This window comes from Drosophila erecta, unplaced genomic scaffold (genome assembly GCF_003286155.1).
Source record: "Drosophila erecta strain 14021-0224.00,06,07 unplaced genomic scaffold, DereRS2 tig00000219-arrow-pilon, whole genome shotgun sequence".
Taxonomy (NCBI): domain Eukaryota; kingdom Metazoa; phylum Arthropoda; class Insecta; order Diptera; family Drosophilidae; genus Drosophila; species Drosophila erecta.
This window is the reverse complement of record NW_020825213.1, coordinates 1896867-1920604: the sequence shown is the minus strand read 5'-3', so window position 1 is coordinate 1920604 and position 23738 is coordinate 1896867. Positions and strand designations below refer to the sequence as shown.

Sequence of the window (23738 nt, the reverse complement as noted above, 5' to 3'; positions counted from 1 at the left end):
AGTAGATATCGTTTGGCTATTTCAGGGGTCATTTCTTCATATGAAAGGTGTATAATTTGTTTTTTGAAGTAAGTTTCAATTTCTGTACTATTGGGACCTTTGGTAAAGATGATTTGTCTTTTATGTTGATTGATAGCTTTCTCTGATAGTCTGATCAAATTTCTACTGTCTTCTTCAGCACTATGTTGTGTAGATTCACCAAAAAATGTTTCTTCTATCTTTACTCTAGAAAGTGCGTCTGCTACGTAATTTTCCTTTCCTTTTATATATTTTATGTCGAAGTCATATTCCGAAAGTCTAATTTTCCATCTTGTTAATTTTGAATTAGGTTCTTTTAATTTGTGTAGCCAGCACAAGGGTTGATGGTCAGAAGCTACTTCGAAATGTCGTCCTAACAGATAGTGTCTGAAGGTTTTGGTGGCCCAAACTATTGATAATAATTCTTTTTCTATGGAGCTATAATTGATTTCATGTTCATTTAGTGTTCTGCTGATGTAACTAATAGGGTGTCCGTCTTGTGATAAAACAGCTCCTAAAGCTACATTGCTGGCATCTGTTGTCAATGTAAATTTCCTCTCGAAATTCGGTATTTTTAGGATCGGATCTTCAGAGATTAATAATTTTAACTCTTGGAATGCTTCTAAGTATTCTAAACTGTTTATATCTATTGTTGCTCCTTTCTTTAGGCACTTGGTCAGGGGTTTGGCAATGTCTGAAAAGTTAGGTATAAATTTCCTATAATATCCTGTAAGTCCTAAAAAGGCTTTAATTTCTTTAGTTTTTCTTGGTAACGGATATTTAACTATAGCTTTGATTTTATCCGGGTTTGGTTTAATCCCGTCTTTAGTAATAACATGTCCTAAGAAAGTTGTCTCTTGTTTTAAGAACTCGCATTTATCTAGTTGTAATTTTAAGTTTGCCTGTGATAATTTTTCGAAAACAGCTTGTAAGGCTTGAAGATGTTCTTCTAAAGATGTGGAGAAAACTATGATGTCGTCTAGGTATACTAGACAGCATTTATTTAAAAGTGGACGGAGTAAATTGTTCATGCATCTTTGAAATGTAGCGGGGGCATTTTTAAGCCCAAATGGCATTCGTGTGTACTCGTAGTGTCCATATTTTGTAGAGAAGGCAGTTTTGGCTATTGACTCTGAGTCCATTTATATTTGATGAAAGCCCTTTGCAAGATCTATTGTTGTGAAATAATTTGACCTCCCTAGTTTCCCTAATATTTCATCTATGTTTGGTATGGGGTATCTGTCGTTTATTGTTATTTCGTTCAATTTCCTATAGTCTATTACGATACGAAGCTGTCCAGAAGCATCTAGTTTTTTTGGTACGACCCAAATGGGGCTACAGTATGGTGAATTACTTTCTCGGATAATGCCCTGTTCTAACATGTCCTGGATCTGTTTTTCTACTTCCTTTTCATATGTCTGTTGAAAACTATAAACTTTAGAGTAGACGGGGATATTGTGTGTGGTTTAATAATATGTTTTTCTTGGTTTGTGAACGTGAGCGTGTCACCTTCGCGAAATTGGATGTCTTGGTATTTTGTCAGTAGATTAGTTAGTTTCAATTTTTCTTCTACGTTAAGGTGTTCTAATCGGAACAAGTTCTCTTGAAGGTCTATAAATAAGTGGGGTCTTGTGGAAATGAAGGATCCACTTGAATATGGTTCTGTTCTGTAATGCTGTTACCGTCTTTTATCATGTATATTTTGTTAAATAGAGTGAAAGTTTTCTCTTTATAGTCGATTATTGCTTTGGCTTCGGACAACAATTTGCGTCCAATCAGCATGTCATAATGATCTGAGAACTGGTGGATCAAGAACTCTTGGGCAATAGGGAAGTAGTTGTTAGGTGGTATATTCGTAAGTTCATTAATTATTAACGGTCCATTACTGGTGTGGATTAGGTAATTGGTTTCTTGTGTTGGTGTTTGGAAAATATTTCGTGTAAGCATGTTTATCGTAGATCCTGTATCAATTAGACATTTCAGTTCGGTATTATTATGTTTGATCGTTATATATTGGCTTGATCCGGGGCTACTAGCCGAAAATTTTCTGCTTGTTCGGGGTTGTCTGGTTCGTTGTCATTTGTTGTTGGTGTTTCCTCTTCTGTTGTTTCTGAATTGTCATGGTTCTGTTCAGGGGGACACTGAATTAATTCTGGGGTATAGTTCGATTGATAGGGATAAGGCTGAGGTTGAAAATATTCTGGATAGTAGGGATAATAGTAATTATAGTTATAGGGATATTCGGGTTGATTAGACGTTACTTCTTGATATCTTAGCTCTTCTATGCTCATTTTAGACTGTCCGCTGTCTGACGGTCTCTGTCTTTTTATTGGGTTATTAGTCTGTACGTTTCCGGTTTGTGGATATGTTGTAGGCATGTGAGTGTGGTTAGGTCCAAAGCGATTTTGGTCAAAAATATTTTGTCGGTTAAAAGCTGTGTTTGGTCTGGGTGCTTGTGTCAGAGGTATGTTAGGTTGTGGGTAGATAGGTCTATTTTGATATTGAGGAATCGGATTTGTGTTAAACCTGGGTACATGAGAATATGATTGTTGGTGATAGGGTTGATAGACGTGGTTATAGAATGGTCGGAAGGGTGTAAGGGGTCTGGTTTGATTGTTCATTTGCTTATTTTGGGGAGTGTTTGTTACTTTGTTTGGAATTGAAGTTGGCTTTATATTATCTTTACTTGAGGTTGGTGCCTCGTAACGACCTTTTTCTTGTAATATGTTTATTAATGATCTCAGGTTTGGAATATTACAGTTAATTATTCTGAGACAAATGTGGCTTGGAAGTTTTTGAATAAGATCTTCAATGCTGGATTGTATTAATCTAGTATAATGAGTGGTTTCGTCAATATTATTTTCTAGTTCTAATTTACTTATAAGTATCTGCCGTTTTCTTTTGGCTTCTTCAAGGAAATGGCGAATGTTACCTCGATATTGTGTGTTCCTGAATTCCTCCAGAAGTTGGTGGTTCGGTGTTTGGGGCTTGTAGTTACGTATAAGTTGAGTCCTGAGTTCATTCCAGCTGCTGAGGTTGGTCACTCCGAGGGTGCGGATAACATCGCCACTGATGTTCCGTTCGATGTGTCCAAAGATTATTAACTTTTGCCTTTCGTCTGTAATCTGATAAAGAGCCAAGATGAAGTCGATGCGACTGATGAAAGTGTACAGGGTGTTAGGATCTCCGTTGAAAACCTCGATTGCGTGTATTTGTCTTACGACTTGAATCATATTCGAGTCAGACAGTTCTATTGGTGTTGGCGCTGCTACTGCCATTGTGGTTTGTTGGTTTTAAATTTTGATTCGCGATTTGGATAGGGTTTTAGTTCTCACTGTTCGTTTGTATCTTTGTTTTAGGTCTGTGTGTTTGATAGGTTGTTTGTTGTTCGCTCACTTATTATTATAATGTTTCACTTAGTTGCACTGTTATCATTATTGTTCGTTTATTTCTGATTAAGTTTATTTAAGTTTCGCTTAGGTTAACTGTTGTTATTGTAGTTCACTTAGTTGTAGTAACGTTTATTTAGTTTTCACTTAGTTTCACTGTTATTATTATTGTTGGTTTATTCTGGTTAAGTTTATTTAAGCTTCGCTTAGGTTAACTGTTCTTATTGTAGTTTACTCAGTTGTGGTAACGTTTATCTAGTTTTCACTTAGTTTAGTTTTTATCATGTGTTGCGCACTTTGCTATTTCGCTTTGTTTTGAGTAACCTTTCGTGGATTTACTACTCAGCGAATTCAAAGGCGTCTTCTTAAAATTTGATAAAATTTTAAGTTGTTCACTTTCAATATCACTCTGTGGTTTCGGATATGTTGTTGGTTTACAAAAAAAAATTTTGTTTTTTCTTTTTTTTGAACCAATTGTACCGTTTTACCGACGCGGGATATTGAAGTTGTAGTTCTTTAGCGGATGATACACAGAGAATTGAATATGTTTAATATCGCATCAACTAGTATCATCCTACCGACTGCGCCACTTACGTAGTTACTGTTTTTAGTCAAATAAATGATCCGTCTGTAACGAAGACTAAGATCAACGCTGCGGAGTTTAAACGTAGGGAAATAAACACGAACGAGTTCCGAATATATCCACTTTGTCAGCCTAAGACTAAATGTACAGAGTTTTGATCGGCTCGAAGTGAGTCGCGAGAAACGGAAATGTGTTTGTCAGCATTTTTATTTATTTGTGTTTAAGTGCATGCAAAAAGAATGATGAAGTTATACAACAATCATGCGCTTTACTTTTTTGTGGATTCAAGTTTCGTTATGTTGTGTTGTGTATTTATGCACGCGCAAGATTGTATGCGTGTTGTTTTTGTTAGATTTAAGTTTATGTAAGCGTAATATGAGAAGCAGGAATATTTTTTATCAATATGCGTACGGGTATTTTGCGCATATAATTTTAATAGTACTACAAGTTTAAGTATTTTTAAAGACTTTCACTGATAATACTATTAATTTAGTTAAGTTAATAAATATATAAGCATTCGTTTTTCAAAAGACTTACTTTTATGCATTTTTATTTTTTCTGTACATCCCAAGTTTTTTCTATTTATTTAAATATAAGAATTAAGCCTTTAATTAGGAATGTTGGTATATTTACACATTACATTATTCATATTTTTCGCATTTTTATTTTTTCTGTACATCCCAAGTTTTTTCTATTTATTTAAATATAAGAATTAAGCCTTTAAAGAAGCCTTTAAGGAATGTTGGTATATTTGCACATTATTAAAGTAGGTTAAAGTTTTTAAAAAGCTTGAGTAGACAAACTGCTTTTTAACGCTGCAATAGAAATGTTGGGAAAAAAATGTACAGCCAGTAGTCGTCTTTCATTTATGCGTTGCCTCCGGATATAAACAGTGGTACTTCAAAGAGATCCGTTTCCTGATTGCTGTATATCGGCAATTTGGCTTCAATGAATAGGACATTATCCTTCAACATAGCTTGTGCCTTCATCAGATTATAGATGAGTGGTAATTGTAAAACTGAATTTCCACCCTGTAGCATTTGATTTCGTCCTAATTTTTGCTTAACTTTTTCGAGTTCCTCCAGCATTTTGTTAGGCGCAATTAGTGTAGAATAAATTCTTCCTTCACTAATGTCCGTTATCATTGAGATCGCTGTTGCTTGTAGGCTTTCTGCCTCTTCAATCCAGTTTCGCACCTGATTTGATAACATAAGGAATTTAATTGACTCCTTATATACCATAAAGTACTCCTTCAAGGTTTCTGCAATAATATTAACTTGTTGGGTCAGTTTTCCCAAATTCCGGTTTGCTTCTATCGTAGTTGCTCTTCCTAATTCTTCCGTGACATTGATGACCGAGGTCTGATTGTCAACATATTCTGTTCACACTATAAACTAATGCGTACACTTAATGAGTTCAATTCGGGTGTTTGAATCTAACTGACTCGCTACTGCGAGGGCATCGCCTTTTATTCATTCTTACATAGGTTCTTGTCATCTAATTATATAATGCAGCGCTTGTAAGACGCTGCAGTCTGCGTTGGTCAATGCAGCTGAGGTTTATCTTAAATCTATGTTTGAGGCCTATGACCGCGCTAATCACCTCCCGCGTTGTCATATCTCTTGACACTTCGGCAATAGGCCGCTGCAATCGTACTTATCTGTAGTTGCCACTTATGCTGTCCCGTGGCATGCTTATTGCAGCCCTTAAATAGAACATATTTATAGATTGTCTACTTATCATGTCTAAACACATGTTTAGACATATTCCATTAGATGTTTTTCGTTTTTTATAGGATTTACTTTGCTTTTTGCTGCTAGCAAAGTAACTCTGCCGCCTCCTTTTGTATACACAGCCGGTGCATATGCTTTCTCTGATGTATCGCAGAATCAATGTAGCTCAATAATACCTTTGGAGCATCCAGTCCTTTAGCATATTCCATTCACCAGTTAGCTAAGTTGGATTCCAATTCAACGTCCCAAGTCATCGGTAACTTCCACAGTTCCTGAATGAAACATTTGCCTTGAATCGTTACAGGTGCCAACCATCCTAGTGGGTCGAAAATTCTGGACAACTGTGATAACACTAACCGCTTTGTTATGCGTGTTAGCATTGGTTTTTCTGCCGAAAACGTAAATGTATCCTTCTTCGGATCCCATTGGAGTCCTAAGGTTTTGATCGATTCATTCTCCTCAATGCAGATTTTCTCCGTAGCACCGTCGTCCTGAATGTCGGCTAAAATACGTTCGTCATTTGCAACCCATTTTCGCAGATGCATGCCGGCCTTCTCCATCACTTGTCTCAATTTCCTTTGAAGTTCATAGCACTCGTTGACTGTGTCTCCACCAGTTATGAGGTCATCCTGAGACGGTATCCTCTTTGCAAAAGCGATCTGCCAACTCTCGTAGACATCGGACTGCTAAGAAAGATGCTGCCGAGGTGCCATAAGTTACGGTTGTTAACTTAAACTCACTGATCGGCAATTTTGGATCATCTCTCCATAGGATATATTGGTATTCTTGGTCTTTCTCAGCAACCTTTATTTGGCGATACATTTTTTCAATGTCAGCTACCATAACATATTGCCACTTGCGCCATTTAATTAGAATATCGAATATATTTCCGATTCTGGCCCTTTTGAATCTTAGGGCCAGCTATAATAACGTCATTTAGGCTTAGTCCATTTGTCGTCTTTGCGGATGCGTCAAAAACTACTCGTAACTTCGTAGTTAAGCTTCCAGGCCTGATGATTGCTTGATGGGGTAAATAGTATTTACCTTGACCCGTTGTCTTTACAGATTCCATATGTCCCATCTTAAGGTATTCTTTCATGAATTCGTTCTATGCAGCCCAGTTCTTTGGGTTTCTTTGAAACTTCTTTTCCATTTGCATAAGCCTTGCCATTGCCTGTTTGCGAGAGTCCCCAAGCTTTGCCTCTTTGTGGAATGGAATTGAAACCACAAATCTGCCTTCCTCGTTGATGACAGTTGTTTCTTGGAATTTTCTTTCGCATTCTGCATTGTCTGTAATCGTCTCATCGGTTTCATCTTCCAATTCCCAAAAGCGTTCCAGGTCCTTTAGATTTATTGTTGTAGTGGCACTTATAATTTTTTGCTTTGCTGCTCGAGTTATATTTCCGGACACAATCCATCCAAATTTGGTTTTTTGTCCCAAGATTCCATTCACGGTTTTTATTTTCTCCATCATAATCAGGGGAAATAGATCCACACCTATCACTATGTCAATTCTGCTTGGCTCGTTGAATCGTGGATCTGCTAGCCTGTAGCCCTTCCACTCTTTGTTGATATCAATATCAAACTTTTTGCTGGGAAGGGCTCTATGGAGTGTTGGTAAAACCAATGCTTCCGTTGATGCTTTGAAGCTGCTTGGAATTTTTGGTTTGATCGTCAGGTGGACACTATTTTTTGATAATTGAGTAGTCTGGGAGATACCTTCGACCTCTATAGTACTCCTTACTCTGGGAATCCTTAATATTTGTGCTGCTTCCTCTGAAATCAGCGTCTTCTGGGATCCACCGTCAATAAGCGCCCTCAACTCGTTGTAACCACCAGCTTTGTTTTTCACTAAAACAACAGCTGTAGCCAATAGTGTGTCTTGGCCTTGCTTAAGGCTATTGCTGTTGATACTGCGTTTTGTGTCTTCATGCAGAAGGCTGTTGTGTCTTTTGGAGCATCGATTGCATGTAATTTCCTTTCTGCAGTCGATAGCATTATGCTTTCCAAAGCATCTAAAGCACATGTTCTTCTTTTGAACGAATTCTTTTCTTTTTTCGATTGATTGTGCTCTGAATTTGAGACACTTTATCATATCGTGGCCATCCTTAGAGCAAAAGGCACACGATCTAACTTGCACTTTTCTTGTAGCAAGCTGAGCGGTATTTTTGGTAATGGCATTTACTGAGTTGTATTGTTGCTCAATAAACTCCAGTACATCTTGTAAGGACTGTATAGCTCTTGCCTTTTTTACATGCTCTGCATACAGAAGCCTTCTGGCGAAAATTTCCGCAGCAGAATTTCTGCTAGAATTACGTCAGCAGAGCTTCCTATTTTTCCTTTTTGCTTTATGATGAATATGCTCTCGGTCGCAGTATCCAAAATCTTCCCTACATTTTTCTCATCATGGGGCAGCAAGCACTCCAGTTCCATTAATTTGTTGAACTGTTTTGAGAATATTTTTCTGCTATTCTCATAGCGTTTGCAGATAAGCTCCCACGCTGCTGCATAGCTAGCTGCTGATCCCGTTATCAAATGGCTAACCACCATTTGAGCTTCTTCTTTTAAGCAGGCTCTTAAATATCCCAGCTTCCTTGTGTTGCTGAGATCCTTCCTGCTGTGTATTAGTTCAGAGAACAGCTCGTAAAATGTTGGCCATTCCTTCGCATTTCCATTGAACGTTGGAAGGTCCACTTTTGGGAGTTCTGGCACGTCGTAGTTGGAACTTTTGAACTGTTCCAACTTCATTTGAAGTACCATCTCTAGTGCGGCAACTTCAGATTGCAGAATGTCTGCCTCATCTTGATCAAAGACAGTTCTGTCATACTTGTTTTCAAGCAGTTTCAGTGTGTCCGTCACGTTGGACCAATGACTTTTCATCATTGCCAGCTGCTTGACTAGTTCAATCTCACTTGAACTATTTAGGGTTTCGTAGATTAGGCTCATATGTTGCCTCACCCTGTCCGCTCTTCTATCCACCAGTTGAACCAGATTATCAACTGGACTGGAGCTCCGAGCTGATGCGGTATCAGATAATTTTGATCCACTTGGTATATTTATTTCTTCAAGAATTTTATTATTAAAATATTGATGATCGCCAACTCCCAATTTTACCAGCGCATTGTTGTTAGTAGTAAATCGAACTACCAATGCTTCTATTGCTGGTATAGATGCCTTTTCCTTGATTGCTTGCAGTATTTTGTTCTGCAGCTCTCCTTGGTCTTGCATCAATTTCACAGATCTTTCCGACAACATCTTGGGAAAACAATCACTGTGACTTGTGCTTTCTGCTTGTATTCTTTGGCGTGATCCGTTGGAGGATTCTTTGATTGGTCGCCCTAGCTGTGACCTAGCTGTGCCTCGACTCACAGCTGATTGATCAGCCAAGGAAAAGCAAGAACACAATGTTTCACCTTAAAGTCCTAGTACTTTTTGCGTGGTCTTTTATTCTGTGTTTCTTACCACTGGTGGGGGAAAACAACAGAACTTCTCGAAGGACCAAAATGTTCACACTATAAAATTGTGCGTACACTTAATGAGTTCAATTCGCGTGTTTGAATCTAACTGACTCGCTACTGCGAGGGCTTCGCCTTTTATTCATTCTTACATAGGTTCTTATAATCTAATTATATAATGCAGCGCTTGTAAGACGCTGCAGTCTGCGTTTGTAAATGCAGCTGAGTTTTATTCTTAAATCTATGTTTGAGGCCTATGACCGCGCTAATCACCTCCCGCGTTGTCATATCTCTTGACACTTCGGCAATAGGCCGCTGCAATCGTACTTATCTGTAGTTGCCACTTATGCTGTCCAGTGACATGTTTATTGCAGCCCATAAATAGAACATATTTATAGTTTGCCTACTTATCATGTCTAAACACATATTTAGACAGTGAGCATTATTTAACCCCACCCTACCATGATCGCTTGCAACAGCCAAGTTTATCGAAAAGTTACCCTACGTTCAGGACATTCTTGGATGGGTATTGCTTCCAATAAAGAAATAATTTAACTTGTCTTCATCATAACAATTTTAATTCCAATTATATTCATAATTTCCTTCTAATATTATTCTAATTGCAAATTTTTGAAATGTATATAATATTATTCTATTTATTTTTCTAATCGGCATTCTTAAAGGCGAAAAGAAATATTTTAAAATACTGCTGTGGGAATTAAAAAGTTAGGTAAATGCATAGATAATACCAGTAATAATAAATTTAAATTATAAATAAGAATATAAATTATAAATATAATTATTATTACTTCCTAAGAATTTAGATTTATTTTAAAAAATTCATACATAATTTTATAATGTTAAACTTTAATTTTTCTGTATTAAAAGTATTAGACAAATTAATATTAATTCAAATGAAAGTAATAAATTAATATGCAATGAGGATTTTATTTCGGGGGGTTTGCTTTCGCTTATTTAAACTTTAACTTCACTTTCAATTTTTCCCTCACGTTTTTTTCTATATTTCATTCATACCTTTGCCAATTTATTTTCAATAAAATTGTCGAAAGCAGAAAAGATTATTACGTAAATGAAAATATAAAAGAGGAACAAGAAAACTAAGCTAACTAACACCACTAACTTAACTAATGCATAATGCAGCGATCCTCCGCCACATCTTTTCCTTGCTTTTTTTGGGCTGTGCCTGATTTAGGTTGGGACTATATGCCTCGGCCGGGAGTTAATTTGCTTAAGATAAGATATTTTTTTTTTGTTTCTTAAGTACACGTGCACTCAAGATAGATTAGATCGGCTAAGGCCTTAACAAATATAATATATACAAAAATTGAGTTTTGATCGGCCTCCTCGAAATAGATCTTTGTAGACAATTATTTAGGCACTTATATTTATCCGATCGTGGAGAAAACCGTCACTATCGATACATGGGCGTAATTTTGCTCCGCGAGGTGTTATGGCCGACTCTGCGGCCGCCGAAAAACACAAATTTAGCACTGCCCTGCTGCTGCTCTTCCGCCGCTCTGTCGCTTTGCAGCTTGCGAAGCTCGGTATTTAAGAATGTGCGCTGCCTTGAGGAGCCCCTATGCCTTTGGATTGAAAGCGAGCACTTGTCTCCGATAATTCGGGTCAACAAAATAAGTCAATAGGTCAACACGCCCGTTTCGATTGCTTGTCTGATTGAAAAAGAATGGACCAAACTTCGGGCGGATTTAGCTAAGTTCGGGTTGGAAATTGGAGATCATGTCTAGCCCTTTTCAATATCGGGAGCGACTCTATATCTTCCCTATTATCTCCCGAGCATCGCTACTGGAAGCTTATGCTTAAGCGAAAGTATGCTACAGGTAATTTGAAGAACAATTTTGCTGTTTGCAGAGCGTTGCCTTATTTGAGCTTAAGAGTAGACTTTTGAGCTATGGGTGATTTATTATTTATTACCCAAGCGCCACTACACCATTGATGGAGATGTTTAGATCCCGAGTATCGCGCGGGTGAACAAGAAGTAAATACCCTGCCTCGAGCACAGGCAAGAAATATAAAACTCTTATAAGAAAGAGAGCGTGATAGGACTAAGGGAACCTAGGGCTAGGAGCGGTAGGGATCGCAGGCTAGTCGATCAGGCGAGAAATACACTTTCTCGACGAAGCATACGATTATATGCTCGACTAGCAACGATTAGAAATATGCGATGCGATTAGAAATAAAAGTGAGAGAGTTAATCATATAGAAGCCCTAGTGCTAATAGGGTAGCTGAAAATCCTAGTAATGCACTTCGAAGTCAGGAGATTAGACCTGATATAGCTCGGGAAAATGGGACAACTAGTCATGCAGCAGGAGGATAAAAATTCGGAGGCTCTTAATTCCGATGAGAATAAAGAAGCCGAAGAACTAAATCCTAGAGGACACGAAACTTTGCTTGGGAATAACCATAAGTACAATGTAAGAATAACGGCCCAGGTGAGGGCCAAAAGCTTCTCGACGTTATTGTCCATGCTGAGTCTGAAGAATTGGCATTCCCAAGCACATGTTCTGGCATTAAAAGACCATTTTTAGAATGTTACATATGAAATTAGATGTTAGTTAGATGTGAACTTAGAAGTTCAGATAGACGAGGTTGTCAAACTGATTAGTTATTCTTCAATTATAAGAAGCTGGAACTAATTCAAATTCTAAATAACCTGCCTACGTAAGCGAAGTGCCTACAGTGCCATCACAGCTGATAACATACTGAATGAATATTTTATTGGCAACCTAATTTGTCATGTTGAGGTATTTAGGTTTCATAGTGATATTAGCACGTCTCCTGCTCCCTTAGAACATAAGAGGAGAAAGGTCATGGCCATGATTCGCCAATTTGAGCTGCCAACTTTTTTATTAACTCTATCGACCCCTGTAACTAGGTGGCCAGAGCTGTTTGTCTTGCTCAAGTGCAATCTGGAAAGGTTTAATAGAAATGGAGAAGAATCTATGAAGGCGCGCATGATAAAAACAGGCAAATATAGAAATGTTTAAAAGCTCATGAAAAAACATGGGCTGTCTCTGGAAGTTATTTTCTTTACTACCTATTATAAGCGAGTTTAGTTTCAACAGAGAAGTTCGCCTCATATCCACGCCATGTTTTGGCTGAAAGAAGCCCCGAAAGTGGATTTCAACAATGAAGATTTCTAGTGTAATAGCCTTCATTGATCTGTTTTTACCTGTGGATGTTACAAACCCAGATCCGTATATTGAATACCTAAAGCAGAAACACATTCGTGTATTAAAAAGGTGCGAGGACAATATATTTATCGATTCGGTATTCCATACACTACAATGCCCCGGAAGGAAATATTAAATCCACTTCCCGAAGCAAATCAAAATTGATCTCTTCATGACGAAAACTTTTAAAAATTTCGAGATTTCTTAGTTTGCAATCATGCAGATGACATGACTTCATATGACTACATGACTACTGTGAACCTCTGTTAAGAGGACTACATATGTATATAGTAACGTAATTATGCCTTCCTCATAATTCACGCAAAGCGGATTTATTTGGAGTTTTATTTATTTCGGCGTTGATCTTATTTCAAATACGGATCATTTATTCGACTCAAAACAAAAACTATTTTACTGGCGCAGTCAGTAGGATTAAAAAGTATCCGAAACAAAAAACCGCGAGAGGAAAATAAATTAACTTTTATAATCCGGTAATCGTGAACAATTACGCTTGTGATTTTCGTTACTTCAACTTGGAATTTAAATCCATTTCCGTTTTCCTAAAAAAAAAGTGGAAAAAAAACAAAGAAAATCCACAAGAAATATTACTCTCATAAGCATCGAGGACTGGCACACCTTGAGGTCAAGGTTAATTGGCGAATACAAACCCCAAACACCAAATTACAAACTACTGGAAAATTTCCGAGAGACGCCATACAAAGGACGTTTTTTTCTATATTTCATTCATACCTTTGCCAATTTATTTTCAATAAAATTGTCGAAAGCAGAAAAGATTATTACGTAAATGAAAATATAAAAGAGGAACAAGAAAACTAAGCTAACTAACACCACTAACTTAACTAATGCATAATGCAGCGATCCTCCGCCACATCTTTTCCTTGCTTTTTTTGGGCTGTGCCTGATTTAGGTTGGGACTATATGCCTCGGCCGGGAGTTAATTTGCTTAAGATAAGATATTTTTTTTTGTTTCTTAAGTACACGTGCACTCAAGATAGATTAGATCGGCTAAGGCCTTAACAAATAATAGGTTGGAAAATATCTCCCTTCCGCTTTTTTGCTCTTTATTCAATGCCTTATAAAAAGTGTTACAGTGATCGGATTTAGTTCAAATATGCCCCGCTTTGTTCGATAATCTGTTTCCATCTAGATGGCAACTTTATAATACCTCCCTCGTAGAAGCCCGCTCCTTATTTGCGAAGAACTCGGACAGCCACTTTTCACAAGCCTCTTTTGAGTTCAACTTTACACCACCAAGGGCATTCGCCATGGACAGGAACAGGTGGTAATCACTTGGCGCTATGTCCGGGCTATATGGTGGATGCGATAAAACCTCCCATCCGAGCTCCCTTAGCTTCTGACGAGTCATCAACGAAGTGTGTGGTCTGGCGTTGTCCTGGTGGAACACTACACCCTTCCTGTTGGCCAATTCTGGACGCTTCTGGTCGATCGCCTGCTTCAAGCGGTCCAGTTGTTCGCAGTAGATGGTAGAATTAAGCGTCTGGCCATATGGGAGCAGCTCATAGTGGATGATTCCCTTCCAATCCCACCAAACACACAGCAAAACCTTCCTGGCCGTCAATCCCGGCTTGGCCACTGTTTGGGACGATTCACCCGCCACGACCGTTTTCGCTTGATATTGTCGTATGTGATCCATTTTTCGTCGCCAGTCACCATCCGCTTCAAGAATGGGTCGAGTTCGTTCCGTTTCAGCAGCATATCGCAGGCGTTGATTCGGTCCAGAAGGTTTTTTTGCGTCAAATCATGCGGCACCCAAACATCAAGCTTTTTTTTGTATCCAGCCTTCTGCAGATGGCTTAAAATGGTTTGGTGACTAACTCCCATCTCCTGGGCGATGTCACGAGATGCCACATGCCGGTCTAACTCGATGTATTCCATGATTTGATCGGTATTTGTCGTCACAGGTCTTCCGCCGGCTGGCTTATCCATGGTGTCGTTTTCACCGGCTCTGAATCGTCGAAACCATTCCTCCGCGGTTCGAAGTGATAGAGTACCATCCCCCAAAACACCATTAATCTCACGGAACGTTTCTCTGGCGGATTTGCCTTTAACGAAGGAAAACTTTAAAATAGCGCGAATTTCGGCGTTAGTGAACTCCATGTTTACACGTCTATAACTGTTGAACGCAATATCCAAAGCGTCGTTTTGTAGGTTATGTCAAGACCTTTCAAATTATGTATAGTATTGCCAGATACGAGCTCTGTAGCGCTTTGTACACAGCCGCGAAATTCAAAAGACAAAAAGGCGGAAGGGAGATATTTGCCAAACTAATATTAGAACTAAAATTGAATATAATACTCCGCATGCAAGTACAAGCAAAATGAATCCAAACTCTTAAACTCACTTTCAATCCAGATATCCACCATATCAACAACCATTACAGCCTTTTCCTAATCCATACCAGTATCCACCCATTCAAACCCAACAACGACAAATGTTCAACACACCACCCATGAGACCTGGACAAAATCAATTCGGTGCAACTAGATAGGAATCTAGGATAGGAATAGGAATCCATTTCCAAAAACACAACAAACTATAACTAACAACCCCAACTCCAACATTAAACAAACTTTTAAACGTCCTAGACCAGCTGACAGCGACCAATCAAGAATGTCTACCGACGAACTTAGACTTTAACATGCTCAAGAATATGGACCAACTGATCCAAACTGTAATCAACACTTTTACGAACAAGAGTTCTTTGACTACAATCAATACCAAACCCAGATTGACAGTAATCAACTTATGACGCCGTCCGAAAAAAAAGAATATTTTTCTCAATCTAACGAGAATTTACGGTTACCAGCCTCGGACAACACCAATACATTACAATTAAATTACACACAAAGGTCTTAAATACAAATGCCTCATTGACACAGGATCGACCAAGATGAGAGAAAATATATTTAGTCTCCCAATGCAATGCGATGTTTTTACATCTAACGGTGCCATAATACTAAACGAGTCTGTTACCATACCTAGTAACAATATTTTTAACAGGCCTGAACGAATTTATCTACATGATTTCTCAGAAGATTATGATTTATAAATTGGCAGAAAATTACTCAGTGATGTACAATCTATTATAAAGCAACAATTCAAAGGTTCATGAATAACATTCTTCGACCACTGTTTTATAAGCATTGTTTAGTTTATCTGGATAATTGTTTCTGGACATAATTGTTTTTTCTACATCGCTTGACGACGTCTAAATTCATTACAATTGGTTTTTAATAAATTGTCTCAAGCAAATTTAAAATTGCAATTAAACAAATGCGAATTGTTAAAAAAAGAAGTCAATTCCAACTAAAGTAAAAGAGATCAGCGCATTCCTCGAACTAACCGGTTATTACCGTAATTTTAATTCCTAATTACGCTGACATAGGAAAACCTCTGACAAAATGTCTAAAAAAAGGAATGAAAATAGATACAAAAAATCAAAATTATTTAGATGCATTTGAGAAACTAAAAGCCTTGATAATAAGCGAACTAATTTTACAACTCCCCAAATTTAAAAAAAAAAATTGTCCTTACCACAGATGCTAGTATGCTTTCTCAAAGCGGTCATCCAATATCTTTCATTAGCCGAACACTAAATGAACACGAATTAAATTACAGTGCAATCGAAAAGGAATTACTCGCCATAGTGTAGGCAACTAAAACCTTTCGCCACTACTTATTTGGACGACAATTCGAAATAGCTAGCGACCATCAACCTCTTAGATGGATACATGCATTAAAGGAACAAAATCCTAAACTCCAAAGATGTAGAACAAAATTACAAGAATTGCAGTATACTATCGACTATATTAAGGGCAAACAGAACGTAGTGGCTGAAGCATTATCACAAATCAAAATTGAAGAGAATCATTATTGCAAAGTCACCCAACATAGTGCAGAGGAAGACAATAGCGAGCTTATTCATTTAACAGAAAAACCAAAAAATACTTTTAAAAAACAAATAATATTCGTCAAAACAGATCATAATAAAATAGAAAAATCAACCAATTTCGGCAATTCAATTACTACAATCTTCTACGATAAAATGTCAAGAGAGAAAGCAAAGCAATTTTTGCTTGATCATTTCATTTACAAATACATCACCATGTACATTATTAGTGATGCAGATTTTGAATTTATACAAGCAGCACATAAAGAAATCATTAATACTAACTACACAAAGATTATTCGTAGTCTCATAAAAATTCGCATTAGTGCATTTCTACACTCTATCCAATCCTTTGTTTAAATTTGTTCGAGGATGGCGAATTTCGAGTAAACGTCGATACAACTAATGTAGTGTTTGCCTTCAGATGAATAGATCTCTATTACAAATTTATCTCGACAGTGTTCAGGATTCGGTGTAAGTTTAAAAGGCATTTTCGTATTTCTATGTTCTGTCTTGGTGAAGTTATACAAGTTGCATTCATTTATTATGTTTTGAATTAGAGGTTGACAATTTGGAAAATAATGTCTTTCTTTAAATAACTTTGTCATTTTTTGGATACCTGGGTGCAAAAGTTTTTCATGTGATTGAAATATTATTTCCTTGAATGCACGTTTTTTAATGAGATGAGACTACGAATATTTTATTATGATCTGTTTTGACGAATATGATTTGTTTTTTAAAAGTATTTTTTGGTTTTTCTGTTAAATGAATAAGCTCGCTATTGTCTTCCTCTGCACTATGTTGGGTGACTTTGCAATAATGATTCTCTTCAATTTTGATTTGTGATAATGCTTCAGCCACTACGTTCTGTTTGCCCTTAATATAGTCGATAGTATACTGCAATTCTTGTAATTTTGTTCTACATCTTTGGAGTTTAGGATTTTGTTCCTTTAATGCATGTATCCATCTAAGAGGTTGATGGTCGCTAGCTATTTCGAATTGTCGTCCAAATAAGTAGTGGCGAAAGGTTTTAGTTGCCTACACTATGGCGAGTAATTCCTTTTCGATTGCACTGTAATTTAATTCGTGTTCATTTAGTGTTCGGCTAATGAAAGATATTGGATGACCGTTTTGAGAAAGCATACTAGCATCTGTGGTAAGGACAATTTTTTTTTTTAAATTTGGGGAGTTGTAAAATTAGTTCGCTTATTATCAAGGCTTTTAGTTTCTCAAATGCATCTAAATAATTTTGATTTTTTGTATCTATTTTCATTCCTTTTTTTAGACATTTTGTCAGAGGTTTTCCTATGTCAGCGTAATTAGGAATTAAAATTACGGTAATAACCGGTTAGTTCGAGGAATGCGCTGATCTCTTTTACTTTAGTTGGAATTGACTTCTTTTTTTAACAATTCGCATTTGTTTAATTGCAATTTTAAATTTGCTTGAGACAATTTATTAAAAACCAATTGTAATGAATTTAGACGTCGTCAAGCGATGTAGAAAAAACAATTATGTCCAGAAACAATTATCCAGATAAACTAAACAATGCTTATAAAACAGTGGTCGAAGAATGTTATTCATGAACCTTTGAATTGTTGCTTTATAATAGATTGTACATCACTGAGTAATTTTCTGCCAATTTATAAATCATAATCTTCTGAGAAATCATGTAGATAAATTCGTTCAGGCCTGTTAAAAATATTGTTACTAGGTATGGTAACAGACTCGTTTAGTATTATGGCACCGTTAGATGTAAAAACATCGCATTGCATTGGGAGACTAAATATATTTTCTCTCATCTTGGTCGATCCTGTGTCAATGAGGCATTTGTATTTAAGACCTTTGTGTGTAATTTAATTGTAATGTATTGGTGTTGTCCGAGGCTGGTAACCGTAAATTCTCGTTAGATTGAGAAAAATATTCTTTTTTTTCGGACGGCGTCATAAGTTGATTACTGTCAATCTGGGTTTGGTATTGATTGTAGTCAAAGAACTCTTGTTCGTAAAAGTGTTGATTACAGTTTGGATCAGTTGGTCCATATTCTTGAGCATGTTAAAGTCTAAGTTCGTCGGTAGACATTCTTGATTGGTCGCTGTCAGCTGGTCTAGGACGTTTAAAAGTTTGTTTAATGTTGGAGTTGGGGTTGTTAGTTATAGTTTGTTGTGTTTTTGGAAATGGATTCCTATTAAAATTAGGTTGTGGGTTTGCAAATCTAGTTGCACCGAATTGATTTTGTCCAGGTCTCATGGGTGGTCTGTTGAACATTTGTCGTTGTTGAGTTTGAATGGGTGGATATTGTGATTGAATGGTTGGATACTGGTATGAGCCATGATGAGACAAAATACGAATTAGTTGGTAATTTTCGAATTAGTATCTTAACAGAGTCCCTAATTGCTTGAAAATAAATGATGAGGGCGGTATTATTACCTTCTAGATGTAGCTTAGATATTAAGAGTTGGCGCCGACTTTCAGCTTCCTCGCAGAATGTTCGTAAATTTCCTTTGTATGGAGTCTCTCGGAAATTTTTTAGAAGTTTGTAATTTGGCGTTTGGGGTTTGTATTCGCCAATTAACCTTGACCTCAAGGTGTGCTAGTCCTCGATATTTGGTAGTCCCAATGATCTTATTACTTGTCCATCTATGTTTCGTTCCACAGCTCCGAGTAGAATGCGTTGTTGTCGCAGGTCGTTAGTTGGGTAGAGTTCTAGGATGTAATCCACTCTACTAATGAACGTATAAAGCGCTGAGGGATCTCCTTTAAATGGGAAAATGTCTTTGAGTTGTCTTCGCGCTTCACTTAGGTTGTTTTCGTTTAGGATTACGAGTTGTCGTGCAGCAATATAAGGTAGTTCCATTTTGTTTTAGTTTTATTTTGATAGAGTTTATTATGTTTTCACGTTTTTGTCTTCTGGAGCTTGTTATTGTTTTGATATTTTGCTGCTGCACTTATAAGTTGATATAGATTTTTTTTTGTTTGCTTATTTGGTAGCTTAGTTGAAAAAATGTCTACTTTTCTCTAATTTTATTATTTGTAATGTTTCTTTCTCCTGCCGTTGGACTTATAGGAGGAATTTCATCTGGGGATTTTCTTGGTTTTTCTTCCACTTTATTAGGAAAACCGAAATGGATTTATAATCCAAGTTGAAGTTACGAAAATCACAAGCGTAATTGTCCACGAGTACCGGATTATAAAAGTTAATTTATTTTCCACTCGCGGTTTTTTTGTTTCGGATACTTTTTAATCCTACCGACTGCGCCAGTAAAATAGTTTTTGTTTTGAGTCGAATAAATGATCCATATTTGAACTAAGATCAACGCCGAAATAAATAAAACTCCGAATGAATCCGCTTTGCGTTTTTATTGATTGAATGTCGACTTAGGACTGAAACAAATGATGTGAGAAAATCTTAGATGTACTGGGTTGCTTACTTCATCTGCGCGAGAGCGCATCTTGCTTATGCTTATCTGCATACATATGGAAAAAGAATTCTTATATACTACGTGGTTATGTGCCTGGCTAATGGCTGGGTTTTGGTTGCAGCTTGAGTGGATGCGCAATATCGAGAAATGTTTTTTTAGTTAACGACATCCGAAATATCGAGAAATGTTTGTTTATTTAATGAGTAATCGATAAGGCGGACCACCGCGGTCGGGCTTTGTATAAGGGAATTGTGAGGAAGGCATAATTACGTTACTATGTTCGGTTAGAACTTGGCCGGCGTGACAACGCTGACTTTATGCAATTATGAATGGTGCACTTCAAGCGGGTGCTCACGTTGCACATTCAATTGGGCTGAACTGTTTGAAGATTAAAATGTTTGTATTTTAAAATGTTGCCGACATATAGGTACAGTGGGTAACCAATATGTGTGCCTACAACACTGTAACAGAATTTTCAAATTTTCAGTAGATGTCAAGGGTTCTTGTTTCAAGGGATTCGCCTACAACCGATTGCAATACTCATATTGATTAGGCTTTTTCGATAGTCGCGCCACTGCGCTTCTTTTGTAGCTCCTGAGATCGAGCCGCTCAAACAGACAGACGGAAATGGCCAGATCGACTCGGCTATCAACCTAACGAATCTGGTATACCCTTTTACTGTACGACTAACGGGTATAAATAAAAAACCAAACATAAACTATTAATAAGATATTTATTTTAAATAAATATGGTAATTTATTGAATTTTAAATAGGATTATATGGTAATAGCAATAGTAATAATACGGTAATTCTTAATCAATATTCATTTGTAGTTACTAATAAGGCTCAAACTAACTTCGGTAAAATAGCAATGTGGATGCCTCTGTATGCTTTAGACAAACAAAATTGTTGGGTAACATAGAGTTTTCTAACTTTTACAATGTTTAGAAACTTAAGTCGACTCGTAAGACCCCAAATGGAGCCATATTTATTGTTTTAAATTTATCAGCTGAATAACGGTTGCTAATAGCAGAAGCCCTCGACTATACATTCTCTCTTCTTTGTATTTATCATTCTGTCGTTATCATTCTGCTGCCATATCCGGTAGCGGATTTTGCTTGGCAGATGGTTTGCTTTGGCAGCCTTAGCTTAATTTATTAATTTTATAAGCCGAAGGAAGAGAAGGTGAAATATACAGAACAGGAAACTCAGCCTATTAATTTGGCCAATAATTGGCAAATTTCATCATTCGGGCATTGATCCTAAAGAATTGGAAAAAGTTAAATATAAAAAAGTAAAAAAGAACACATAGTTTCCCGGGAATATACATTTTTGTATCCAGAAGGGACCTCTGGGATTCAACGGGGGTTCAAGTCGCCAGGACCAGAAAAATCCTGGACTGGGATGAAAAGGTGATTGCAAAATGACACATAGCGAAGAAAGTTCATGAAAGGAAGACTCGCATTTCAAAACGCTAGAAAGTAATTTCCAATATGGGCGGTAAGCAATTCATGGCCTCTGACAATGTCGCCAATGTGAACAAAACCGTAGAGGTGGAGTTAAAATCCCGCACAAATGCAGATGTCAACTAGGGAAGGATGGCATGAATGTTTTGGGAGATTTGGAGAAACTGAGCCGGTAGAAAGAGAGTTAGGAGGAACACAGTCTGTAAAGAGAGAATCTGAGGAAAAAAGCAGCAAGGGAGCTACAGGCGTCAAAGTGCGGGACGGCAAGTCACCAATTTAGACACAGGTAGTTGAGGTGCATTGAGACAAGGCACGGCTAGGTTGAGACGTCTTGCGACACCACGAATCGAGACCAGACCCTGTCGTTGTGAGCGGTGAGTCCGATAGTGTTTGAACAGGCGGCCCCAATCCTAGCAAGGACCCGCGTGTGTAGCGGGATTGTGGTGAAGACCCGGTCGACTGTGTCGGAGATTGCGTACGTTAGCAATGCACTTACCCGGAGCGTTCGTAAGAACTAAGAGGGCGGGTTACAGGCGCTTAAGTCCACATACGGCAGCAATTCCTAGCCCAATTGCCGAGCACCCAGTAGTGCAGTCCGTACTATCCAGTATCCGATTGCACGAAGCGGTAGTGGGAACTTAACGGCACATGAGGTTCTGGCTTAGTCTGTAGTGTACGTAGTTCGACAGATTTTAACTAGCTGATCTTTTAATAGTGGGTGGTAATTACTATGCGCACTCCTGCTATGCTCGGGTCTAGCTCGCCGTAGGTCAGGGTTCTTTTAGGTTAAGATAGTACGAAACGCTACTACATTTAATAAGTGCGTCTTTATCAAAAACAATATTCAAAACTGGACTATCGATTAATAAAAGAAATGGCTTTATATTGATACTACGGATACACGCCGACACGTGTGAAGATAAGCTAAAGATTCTGATAAGTATTGGGAATTTTGGATGTTAATAATTCCCTAATAATAATTCCCTCCCTACCATGACAATGCTACTTAAAATGGGGATGTAATTAATGGGAAGTATTTGTTTTTTTTTTTTTTAACGCGACCGTATATGTTTTTCCACTAAAGCCATCCACTTAGAACTTACGACCGATAAAACGACCTAGAAAATCTTGGCTTCCGTGAAATGGTAGCCTTGATCTAATAAGGGCAAAACTTTCGTTGGCGCTGCCTCTCGCTGTCTCTCGATTTCTTTCAAGTCTTTAAAGTGTCTATGACTGGTGCAAATCGTCGTCGTATTCGTTAGCCGCTTATTTAGAAATACATATAAATCCTTTTAGGAGCACCACATATGGGTGGCCTCTAGAAATCAGGTGTCACAAGCTTTAAAGCTCTGATTCTGAAGTCGACAGACGCACCGAAGTACACTTTCGAAGATTAAAACTTCTCTAAATTTAAGACCGCTTTTCCCCCTATATCCTAAGATCCTTTCGATCTGTTAGCCTTGACTTCAGGGGTCTAGAAGAAACCAACCAATCGCTCAGCGTCCCCGTCTTGGCCAATTTCGAGAACCTTGCATCCATGATTGTGTGCTTTAAACATGACGTAACCTACTCACTACTACTACTAGATTATTTTTTAAAAGGCTTTTGTTTTGCTTGATAATTTCCGCTTACTGTTCATACTATGCACAAGACCGGAGATTAAGTACTTACCTACAACTGAAAATACCATTGTATATCCTACTGGTGGTGTTGTGGATACTTGACATTCGTAAATTCCCGAGTCTCTTAGTTGAGGAAACTTTATCTTGAAATGTAAAAATGTATATTTATTATTATAAAAGTATTACAGTTCAAAATAGCATTTTCATTTGGATATATAAAGTTATATTACTAATGCTTTTCATATTTGAATTATACTATAAGTCCGAACGTCTCTTTCTACCTTCTATGCGATCATTCTAAAGTTTAAAAAAGATGGCTCTGAAATTTAGAGAAAAATACTTTTGAACAGACAGCCATGACAAAGTTTAATAAATGTACTGCACATTTCTGCTTACAGCGTAAGTCGCTTTTCTCGACTACCAGATCCTCGTTGCTCAGCTACTAGGAGTGCTAGGAAGATACTTAAAATTCAGAAGACAAATAATAAACCGAGAAAGAAATTATATAAATTTAAACAGTGTATGTTTGTCACTTTGGGCGTTTTGTGGGTGTTAGAGTGGGTGGGAAAACATTAAATAAAATATTACATAAAATATACAGTTGAGGCTTTACTATAATCTGTATGCTTTTATTTTAAGTTATTAAGTACGACGCAGCAGACCATTTTCGCTACGTCGGCACTACGACTGCAGTTCTTTTTTCTGATTATTTTTCTTAAATAGTTAAGTGCAGTCTTTATCTACTCTTCCCTGAGATTATAACTATCCTTGCACATTTTATAATAATCCACGACCTTGTGAAATTCCCTTGCTGGACGCATTTTCCTTAGGCATTGGAGTGAGTGAGCTAGTAAGAATACAGCTCATACCAACTCCAGTAGTAAACCAAGTTTTTAGGGGACTCTTG

The 23738-nt window shown here is 37.4% G+C and overlaps 1 protein-coding gene across 1 annotated transcript in view; it reads right to left on the bottom strand.

Annotated features, from left to right (window-relative positions):
• Positions 1–23738, bottom strand: part of LOC26525957 (protein CEPU-1) — a 185348-nt gene that overhangs the window by 90838 nt on the left and 70772 nt on the right. Inside the window, exon 4 of the mRNA XM_026982821.1 lies at positions 22881–22974. Within this exon, the coding sequence (XP_026838622.1) occupies positions 22881–22974 (94 nt within the window). The remainder of the gene's footprint in view (positions 1–22880; positions 22975–23738) is intronic.